This window comes from Vombatus ursinus, unplaced genomic scaffold (genome assembly GCF_900497805.2).
Source record: "Vombatus ursinus unplaced genomic scaffold, bare-nosed wombat genome assembly UNPS02014847.1, whole genome shotgun sequence".
In the NCBI taxonomy this organism is placed as follows: Eukaryota; Metazoa; Chordata; class Mammalia; order Diprotodontia; family Vombatidae; genus Vombatus; species Vombatus ursinus.
The window spans coordinates 8073017-8084277 of NW_020954625.1; the positions used below are offsets into that span (position 1 = coordinate 8073017).

At 38.7% G+C, this 11261-nt stretch overlaps 1 protein-coding gene across 1 annotated transcript in view; it reads left to right on the forward strand.

The window, feature by feature from the left end:
* Positions 1-11261, forward strand: part of CTNNA3 (catenin alpha 3) — a 1857428-nt gene that overhangs the window by 1149476 nt on the left and 696691 nt on the right. The window contains exon 9 of the mRNA XM_027840655.1: positions 5412-5504. Within this exon, the coding sequence (XP_027696456.1) occupies positions 5412-5504 (93 nt within the window). The remainder of the gene's footprint in view (positions 1-5411; positions 5505-11261) is intronic.

Consider the following 11261-nt stretch of genomic DNA (forward strand, 5'->3'; position numbering starts at 1 on the left):
CCAAACAGGCTTGAAAAAATATTTCTCAAATTGGGAGGAGGGGGAAGAAATTGGTGAATGAAAGGGACTACCTTTGAGTTTATCTTTTTTAACTCATATAAAAAGTCTACTTTGCTATTTCTCTTCTGTTTGACCTTGAATGAGGTCCCCCATATCTCTGGGACTCAGGTCCTCTTCTGTAAAATGAGAGAATTGGGGTAATTGATGTCTACAGTCCCTTCCAGTTAACTTTTACTGCAAATGACATTTAGCACATTCCACATTCTATTATGACAGAGGTTCCTAAGCTTGGGTCTATAAACTTTTTTTTTTAACAGACATTTTGTTAACTGTATTAACTCTATAGTATACAGTTAATACAGTATAGTCAGTTTTCTCTGTAATCCTATGTATTTTCTTTGAAACATTTAAAAAATAATTCTGAAAAAGAGTCAATAGACTTTAGCACATATACAAAGTGGCCCATGACAGAAAGGTTTTGAACCCCTATATTATAATAAGATTTGATCAGAGAATTTTTAGGGTAACTAGGTGGCACAGTAGAGTGAGTATGAACCTGCAGTTGGGAAGACCTGAGTTCAAAGCTGGTCTCAGATACTTAAGAGCTGTGAGACCCTGGGAAAGCCACTTAGTCTCTATTTGCCTCAGTTTTCTAATCTGTAGAATGAATAACATAATAGCACCTACTTCCCAAGGGTGATTGTGAGCATAAAGTGAGAATATTTATAAAGTGCTTTGTGAATCTCAAATTATGATTATTATCAAACTTAGAGGTGATCTAGTTCAAATCTTCCATTTTATTGCTAGAGAAAACAGACTTAGGGAGGAGAAGGTAAGGTTCTATCCCTAGGGAATAGAAAAGTTAGGATTCACAGTAATGTCCTTTGACTCTAAATCAATATACTGTTTCAACTACATGATGCTGCCTATAGTAATTTCCCAGGTCCATTTATCTTGGGCTTTTTTGGAGGGGAGGTGGGGGTAGTGAAGGGTTTTCCCTTCCTGCACAAGACATACAATCCTATGATTTTTATTTATGTTACACTAGGTATGTCTTTCTCATTAACAGAACATCATTGCAGGTGGCTGTTAGCATATATTCAGAGTATGAAAAATGCAAGTCAAAAGGGAGCATAAAGAATAGGAAACATTGGGAGAAAGCTTTCCGAGGGCATCTGGAAGAGCTAGGTGACAGTGTATTCCAATGGAGAGACAGTAGCTCTGGGAGACTGAGGAGCTGGATTTAAATCCTGCCCGTCATACTGGCTACCTCCAGTCAATCACCGGAGTTCTCTATACCTCAGTTTCCTATTCTATAATGCAAGAGAGTTGAACTACATGATATCTAAGCTTCTTCCAGCTTTAATCTGTGACTCCAGAGACTGTTGAGTTGGACTTCTTAGTTTTTCTATAATAATGATAGCTCATTTTAAGGTTTTTAAAATGCCTTACAATAGTCTTGTGATTTAGTTGCCATCATTATATTCATTTATAGATGAAAGAACAACCTCAGAAAGGTTAGAAATTGGCGCGATGTTGTACATAAAGCTTGTTATTGTTCATTCATTTCAGTCACGTCCAACTCTTCATGATCCCATTTGGGGTTTTCTTGGCAAACATAGTGGAATGGTTTGCCTTTCCCTGGTCTAGCTCATTTTACAGAAGAGGAAACTGAGGTAAACAGTGTTAAGTGTTAACAGAGGTTAAGTTAACCCCTTGCCCAGGGTCACAGATCTAGTGTCTAAGGTCAGATTTGAATTCATGAAGATGAGTCTTCAGCCTTATTTCAGGCCTTGATGTTCTATGCAGTGGGCCACTTTGGTGCCCATATAGCATGTTTGTTTTATTCCTCCTTGATGCACTTACTCTAAAGTGTAAATTCTATCTCTGTGTTGGCGTCTTAAATTCCATTAGACTCTGAGCTTTTTGAGTCAGAGACAATGAGGAGGCACAGTGGATAGAACATTAGACATGGAGTCAGGGACACAAGTTCAACTCTGGCCTCAGATACTTATGGTTGTACGACCTTGGGCAAAACACTTAACCTGTCTACCTCAGTTTCCCCAACTGTAAAATGGGAGTAATTATAGCACCTACCTCCCAGGGTTATTGTGAGTATCAAATGAGATAATCTTTATAAAGTGCTTTGAAAACCTTTACATACTCTATAAATGCTTGGTGGACATTGTAATCAGGAAGCATGCCTTATATATTATACTTTCTCCTTTTCTAGCATAGTACTCAGAAAATAGTAGGAGCCTAATAAATGTTGATTAAGCAAGCTATGTAGGATTCAAAGCCATATCCTTAGCTTTCTAAGCATTTTTGTTTCAATATGCTAAAGATATTTCTCAGTACATCTCACCGTATTTCCCCACTGGGAATTCTTTACACCAATGAAATCATAGATCAAGACACAGCATATGTATCCCATAATATTTTCCTTATTTTTGTTTTATTTGGGAACTCCTGGTTAGAAAACTCTTGTTATCAATGCAGATTGACAACTCTTTTTCAATTTATAGTTTTTACAGGTTGCTTGGAGTGCTAGGGTGGGGTGGGGTTAATATCCAGGACATGTCATAGTCAAAATCTAAACACAGGTTTTCCTGACTTAAAGACCCTAAAGGCATTGTACTGCACTGCCTTTCAAGATACATCTTCTATTGAAACAATAGCAATGGTCACTTAGACATTGTCGGTTAAGGAAGTGACATTCCAACTTCGGTGACATTAAAGGCCTTAGAATAGCTTCTCTAGCTTTACCCTGGATCATTTGGCATCGGGTAGGAGATAACACATGTCAATAACTCACTGGTGCATTAATACCTGATGAGAAAAGAGTGTTGGTGCACTGCGACCTTGGAGCCAACAACGGCCCATGTGAATGAGTCTTTCCTTTTTGCATTATTAAAATGAGGAGTGTCCTTCCAAAATTCAATCATGTAGAGCTATGATTGCTTAATATGTAGATGCGAACCAAGGGGATCTGTTTCATTAGGGGGTATATTAAAAGCAATGTAATAAAAAGGGGGAGAGCCAATAAATCTATGTATTTAGCAAGAGTCTGGAAATCAGATCATTTTTGTGCTACTCTTCCTTTTGGGATCAAAAGGCCCACTGCTTGTTTTATTATTTATGTCTTGCATGCCTTACAATGTATACAGCCCATCTGAGTTGTCAGCAATAAAAGCTATGTGGTGTTAAGCTAATTATGAAGGTGTAAAATTATTTTCCAATGAGGCAGTGATGAGTAGTGGCTAGTGAGCTAGCTAGGAAATCCTGGGTTCAAGTCTCGGCTCTGACCCATACTGACTCTGGGTGGATTGCTTCACCTCTATGCTCTGGGGGCAATTATTTAAGATTATAAATTGCTGAGAAAGTGCCAGCCTGCTTTTGAAGAGGGAGTTTCCTCCCCTGGGAATTCCCAATCCCAGTGAAGTCCCAAGTCACTATAATTTACAAGAAGCATTTTTTAAAATCTCCTATGATAGCTGGGAATATGGTCCTTTTCTAAAAATGCTGGTCTGTTTGGTTCCTGTACTACAGAGTAGTACTTCGAAAAGAATCTGAGCTTTGGAGTTACAGGGTGGCAATTGCAATCCCAGATCTGCCATCTTTAATAGTGCCTGGAATATAGAAAATGCTTCCTAAGTTATTAACTTGTTGACTGAAGCACTAATCACCTACGTGTCTTTAGGCAAGTCTTTGTGCCTCAGTTCCCTTATCTGTAAAATGAATGGTTTTGAGTTGATGACTTAGAAGCACCCCTTCAGTTCCTATATAGAAATCATAGATTTTGTGTTTATCTCTTGTCAACAGTCTGTAATCTGGGGGAGGCTGGTAAAGAGAGACTCATGAAGCAGAGAGATGTGGAGATAACCTCTTTGCCAATGGGGAAGCTAAGTGGTGCAGTGGTTAGAGCACTGGGCCTTCAGTCAGCAGAATAAGAGTTCCAACCTGGCTTCAGATGCTTATTATCTGTGACCTTCTGTAATGCATTTAACCTTGTTACATCAGTTTCCTCATCTGAAAATTAGGGTTAATAATAGCACCTGCCTCCCAGGGTTATTGTGAGGATAAAAGGAGATATTTGTAAAGCAGCTGGCACATAGTAGGCACTTAATAAATACTTATTTACTTCTTCCTAATGGACGTTACAAGGAGTTTATTGGTAAATATTGAGTTTTTGTAACAGATGTAAGACAACTTTTTTTTTAACCAGTCTCCTTACCAGTTGATAAAAAATTCTAGTTTCTAAACGCCACTCATTAAGATCACAAACCATTGTAATTTACAGTCTTAGATAGTTGCCTGGCCCTCAGATAGTGAATTGTCCAGAGTCAGCCAGGTTTTAAGCTTCAGAGGTGAGACTTGAACCCAGACCACTCCATCCAGGCCCATTATTCTGTTGCGTAGGTCATCTGTCTAATCACTAGCAATGGCAACTGAAGGAATCTCTGTTCCCATTTATACTCATGTCAAGTTCCTAAGCTTTAGAGTGAGAGAGAGTTTTAGAGGCCATCTTGTCTAACCCCATCTCTTTATGGAGGAAGAAGCCATGTCCCAGAGAGGTCACAGGGTCATAGGCCTAGAAGTAGAAGGGATGCAAGAGGCCATCTAGCCCACCCCTCTCATTTTATAATTCCATCGTTTTAGAGATGAGGAAACTGGACACCAGAGAGGTGGTGACTTGCCCAAGGTCACACAGCCAGCATATGTCACAGCCAAGAGTCCAAGTCTTTGGACTCCAAAACCAGCACCCTTTCTTTCTCCCTTCTCATCCCCACCCCCAAGCAGCCTCCCCTTCAAGCTCCTCAAGTTTCAAGTAATAATAGCAGTTAGAGCAGGAAAAAAAAAGAGAGAGAAAACAGGGGAATTTAATTAACATTTATTTGTCCAGCCCTGTAACCTATTTGATACTGAATAAAACATGGAGAAAGACATAGTCACTGCTTAGTACAATTTAAGTATGCGTAATAGACCTCTGGGAAGTAATAAGCCAATTAAAAACGTAAAATAAACCACAGTCGTATGAGATTCCAAGTATCTATTAGCATTCAAGCCACGGATCTGCATTATATTCAGTCCTGTAGTAAGTGAACCTGGGCACATCTTTCTACTATGAATTAGATGTGGAATACCAAGAGACAGAGTAGTATTATAATAATTCCCTCAATTCCCTAGGACTCTTTGTTTCTCAATTCTGTAGTACTCTTTGGGTTTCTTTGTTCAGGTAGATTCAACACAAAAATATTTCTTCAAAATAAATTTGAGATCTGATTTTCAATTTTGAGATTTTTAATGAATTTCTATGTTCTCTTGTCTGCTGCAGATAACAGATCTTTTATATTCTCCTCCATGATGTAGAAACAATGACTTACCTTTTGGTTTGTTTGCTTGTTTTTAAGGTGGCTAATCTTGCTTGTTCTCTGTCTGCAAATGAAGATGGGATTAAAATAGTCAAGACAGCAGCCAGTCACATGGAGACATTGTGCCCCCAGGTAGGGTGAATAAATATTGATTGTCTTCAGCATTAAAATTGCTATAGAAACTGTGCGCTTCACCCAATAGCAAAACTAGGGCTGTTATTGGAGCGTTGTCCTAAGGAGTTGATGTCAGTGGGTACACGAACTCCTTAGAGATTATATACTCCCACTGAATGCTGATTTCCTTAAACCTGATAGTCCTCAGGCCTTCTCAGTGAAGAAAGACTCTTTCATTAGCCCCCAAACCAAAGAGCCTTTTATCATGGTTCCCATCTTTCCACTCTCTACTCTTATATCAACCTAGTTGAGTCTTTCTCCACGACACACTATCCCTTATCACGGTACACTTATACCTACATATCTGTTGTCCTCAACTCCATCCCTATTCCAGCCTCTAGTCACTATGGAATGTCCCTTTTGCCCCCTCATTCCAACCTTCACACTCTCTTTTCTACTACTGGCACAGAGTCTCTCCCCAAACCGCAGGTAAAATAATTTTGAGTTACAGATCTACTCTGCCCTAGACTCCACATTATATTTACGACCATGTCTTTATCTGCAGTCTACATCACATGTTCTTGATTTTCCGTCCATACAGTCTGCAACCCTACCTGCTTTAAAGGATAATTTTATGAGATTTTGGGCCCCAAAATTAAAAAAAGAAACTAAAGGAAAGTAAAATGTTATCCACTGGCAACCTATACTACACAATAATAGAGCAGCCCAGTTAGAGAGCAGAGGGCCCTGATTCAATCATTCTTCTCAGCCTCGTTTTTCTCATCCATTAAGTAGGATTAATCAAACCTCCAGTGCCCACTTCATGGGGTTGTTCTTTCACTTAAGTGGGATAATTTGTGTGACGCTCAATTCAAATGTCAGCTCTTGTTATTCTATGGAGAAGGGAAAAGATGGAGAGAATGAATGAATTCCAAGAAGCCTCCCCAGGCCATCCTTGTTTCAGGGAGAGTAATGTACAATCACTCCCAAATAGCAATAATTTTCCAGACTCCAAGCCCACTGCCCTTGTCCTTCCACTGTGTTGCTCCTTAGATTAAAAAAAAAGGTTTTTATAAATTGTTTTTTAAAGGTTATTCAGAAACAAGATGCTAATGCTTAGCTCAACGCCCCCTTCTCGAAGCCCTTTTGCTAAAGAGTAGCAAAGGTCTTAAAAGATTCCAAGAGCTTTCCTTGAATAGTTTTCAAAGATAGTTTGATTTGGGAAGAATATGGAAGGTTGAAGATATTAGTATAGAGTGAATAACCTTCATAAGATCATAGATTTAGGGCTAAAAGTGACCTTAGAGTTCATCACATTTCATCTCTGTATGCTAGTGAAGAACCTGCTTCCTCTACAGCTTAAGTGATTTCAAGGATAAAGGGAAAATAAGTAGGACATCTGGGATATGAACCCAGGTCCCCAGATTCTAAAGCTGCCTTGCTATTAACTGCACTTGGCTGCTGATTTCTAAAATCTAAAGGCATTCGTGTCCACCTGAAATATTCCATAGTTCACTCCTTCTGCAAGAAGCCTGTCCCAGCCCTTACCTCAATTATTCCTGCACATATCTCGTTGGCACATCATTATTTGCATGTTGTTTCTCCTTTTGGATTTTGAACTCCTTGAGGCCAGTGTCTATTTTTGCCTTTCTTTCTGTCTGGCACTTAGTCAGTGCTTAATAAAGGCATTTTGATTTGATTTGAGCACTGGGGCTACAACAATAAAAAAAAAAATCCCTCAGGGAGTTTATAGTCTACCATGAAAACCAATATTATTCAATTCAATCCACTCATCTGGCAATTGGGGAAGTGACCTAACTCCTAGGAGAGGTTTCTCCATGATATGAAAGAGTCTGGGCTGCCTCTGATAAATGTTTTTGATAGATAGATTAATTGATTGATGAACTGTGACTTTGAGTGGTTCTTTGCTATTACTTTGTTGGGTACAAACAGCAGTGCTACTTTATAAGAGTCTCTTATCTGATTTAGATATAAAATATAGCAGCTTTCAGGGATTACCCAAACAAGGGCATTGGGCCATCTCATGCAGCTAGAGAAATATCACCTGATTTGCATGTTGCTGTGATTGAGGAACTGTCATCACTGAGAAGCGAGAATACTTCATTTTTCAACCTCTTGTTCTCAAAAAGCAAATTTGCTTGTTACCTTTCACATGCCATAGATGAGGATGGATGTGTCAGTATGCAACTAAACTATATAAGCTTGAAGTAATCTGGAGTAGCCATGTTCCTTAGGTATTCCAGTGTTTTCTGCCTTTGGCAGTGTTCATATATCTTGCTTCCATGATAACAGAGTCTTCAGAGAATGATAGATAGACAGATGGACACATGATAAATAAATGGACGGATAGATAAATAATAAATAGATAAATGAAAGATAGCTAGTAGATAAATGGGTAGATGATAGATAGAGGATAGACAATAGCAAGAAGATAGCTAGTTGATAGACGATAGATAATAGATTGAGGTAGATAGATAGATAGATGATAGATAGAGTTTGCCAAGACTGAGAGACAGTATGGCAATGAGGATGGAGAGCAAGCCTTGGAGATGAAGCCCTGGGTTCAAGTCCTGCCTCCAAAACACACTGGTAGTGTGACCCCAGGTAAGTCATAACCTAGGCAGCTCTCAGATTCTATATTATACAGTAGTTGCCAGTGGCTCTCTATTACTTGTGGGATCAAATACAAACACCTCTATTGAACTTTTTCATCCCTTTTCGACATGGCCACAACCTACCTTTCCAGCCTTATTCCAGATTATTTTCCATCCTACTCTCTCCGGTTGAGCCAGACTGACTTTCTTGCTGTTTCTCATAAATGATGTTCCATATCCTTTCTCCATACCTTTGCCATGGCTGTCCCTCATGCCTAGAATGCACTCTCTCATTACTTCTGCTTCTTAAAACAGAAACTCAGATCAAGTTCCACCTTTTTCATGCAGCCTTTCCTGATTCCCCAGCTGCCTATGTCCTTTCCTCCAGATTGCCTTGCAATTATTTGATTTACAGTTTGTATGGACTTAGATGTTTTTGAACTTATTTGTCCTCTGACAAAATATAAACTCTTTGAGGACAGTGACTGTTTTTTAACATACCCAGTACTGAGCCCAGTGTCTCAGAGGTGCTTAATAAGTGTTTATCAACTAGAAAACAAATGAGGTGGTTTCCCAACCGGTAATTCCTACCGTCAATGAAATTATAGGTTCAGATCAACTAATACAAAAATTAAAAAAAAGAGAGAGAGATAGAAAGTCACATGATTGCAATTAGACAAGACTAGTATAGTACCTCCAAGAAGGGGTCACCAAATGGTGGATCATGGTCTACTGGCCAATCACCCTTCTGCATCTAGGTCCATATTCCTTAAAAATCATTTTTAGGACCTGCCTGGGCTTACATTCCACTAACAAAGCATCTGAGACCCCACTGTCACTCCTATCCATCATGAGACATTAGTCAGGGAGTTTAGTTAAGGATTTGTTTCACTGGCTAAGGACAATTAGACATTGTGTATCACCTGTAACACTGAACAAATTGGAGTTGTTAGTAATTCTTTTGAAAGTATGATTTGATTCCATTTTTTTGTTCAGAATGATATTGTGATTCTGTGACTTTTATTAACATTTTCTGAAATTTTATGCACCCTGATAGAATTTAAACTCTTGAGAGTAGGGCTTGCTATGTTCTTGTCTCTCTACCTCTCTCAGTCCTGGAATATCTTAAGTGCTCAATAATTTTTTCTTGATCGATTGACTTGCGCATGCATATATTCTCACCGATGTTTTGTGTACCTAAACTAAAAATAGTAATTATATATCCCCAAAGAAATCATAGCTAGCATGTGTATAGCACTTTACAAATGTTACATCACTTGTTCCTCACAAAACCCTCTAAGGTAGGTGCTACTATTATCCCCATTTACAGTTGAGGGAACTGAGGCAAGCAATGGTAAAGTGATTTGTTTAGGGCCACGCAGCTAGTAAATGTCTGAAGTCAGATTTGAACTCAGGTTCAAACTCAACTGAATTTGAACCCAACTCAATCAGCTGCACCATGTAACTATCTCTAAAAAAGGATGACTTCAAATATCAATGATAATATATGGCTCCAATTTCTATGCTGCCACTAATAGTCAAGGAAGCAATACCCATACTGAGGAATCTTGGGTTGGTTAAGGTGTTTCTGTTGTTACTTTGAAGGTGAGGCAGAAATGAAATTGCTGGCAACCTCTGGATGTTTCTCCAAATTGAGAAAGTCTGTGGCAACTCCTCCTCAGAACTTTGCTTTGAAGGTTAATATGAAAACAGACCTGTGACCATATGCCCTTCAAATCACGACAGGCTTTCTAGAAATACCATCTTTCACCAAAGCCCCTTTCAAAAGCCACGTCCTTCAATTTATCTACTCTTTTGTTGTTAGCTATCATTGTCATTTTCTGTAGCCCTGCAAACAAAATGAACCTGGGGTCTTGATTTCCTATGGGTTTCTCCTTTTTATCCTTCATACTTGGTAATGCCAGTGACCTCAAAAACTCAGGTTTAGTTTTTGAAGTCTTTTCCAGGCTATTACAGTGGGGACAGAATGGTTTCCACTTGGAATTGGGAGGTCAGAGTTTCAATTGAATCTGTGCCTGTTGGAGAGCAAATTGGTGAGGAGGTAGATTTAAAATAATTTTTTTGTGAATGACTTTGAAGAAATCTAGTTTTTTTTGTAGATTGGCTTCGCTCCTTTAAGAAGTCTGTTTGTGTATTGTTGAGGCATTCTCTGGAAGAAAACACCTTGAAAAAGAACTGGGAAAGACACAGGGACCGATTGTGGTCTCTGATATTGAAGGGTCAAAGGTCAGATGGAGAGAAATGGTAGAGTGAAAGGACTGAGAATGGATACAAGGCTGGTTGTCTCAAACAGAAGGGTAAGTTAAAGTAGGAGAATGAGAGAGAGTAGGTCAAAACACTAGGGGAGAGGGTGCTGATAGCATCATAGAGCTGGCTAGAAAGGGCCTTGGAGATGTGTGAGTCTAGGTGGTTCAGTAGTTAGAACCCTGAACCTGGAGTCAGTAAGATCTGAGTTCAAATTCAGCTTCAGACACTGTGTGACCCTGGGCAAATCACTTAGCATCTGTCTGCCTTAGTTTCTTCAAATTTAAGATGGGAGTACTAGTAGAATCTATTTTGCAAAGTTGTGAGGATAAAACAAGGTAATATTTGTAAAGTGCGTAGCACAGTGCCTGACACATGGTAGGCACTATGGAAATGCATACACATAGTGGACATTACACAAATGTACATTCTTTTCCCTTCCTTCTTTCCTTCCTGGTCCAACCTCTTAATTTTACAGGGAAGGAAACTGAGAACTAGAAAGAAGAAGTTACTTGTCCAAGGTCACACATTGCAAAAGGTCCTGAGCAGCACCAAAGTTTAGTGTTGAATTTAACACTTTTTTCTTATTTTTTTTTGTTTATTCATTCTATATTATAAAAAAAGTGATTTTTTAAAAAAAATCTTTTTTTACATATGTATAAGGTATTTCCTCCCCATTATGTTGTAATCATATACACACAAATCACTGGTGATTAACTAATGTTTGCTGCCTAGATTTCATTTTAGTTTTATGCTCTAAGAAAATGGAATGATGTTTTCCATGCTACTCCAATAATTACATTACTAATCACTTTGCAACAGGTCCAAAAATAAAATTTGTATATATCTCTATCTATCTATCTATCTATCTATCTATCTATCTATCTATCTATCT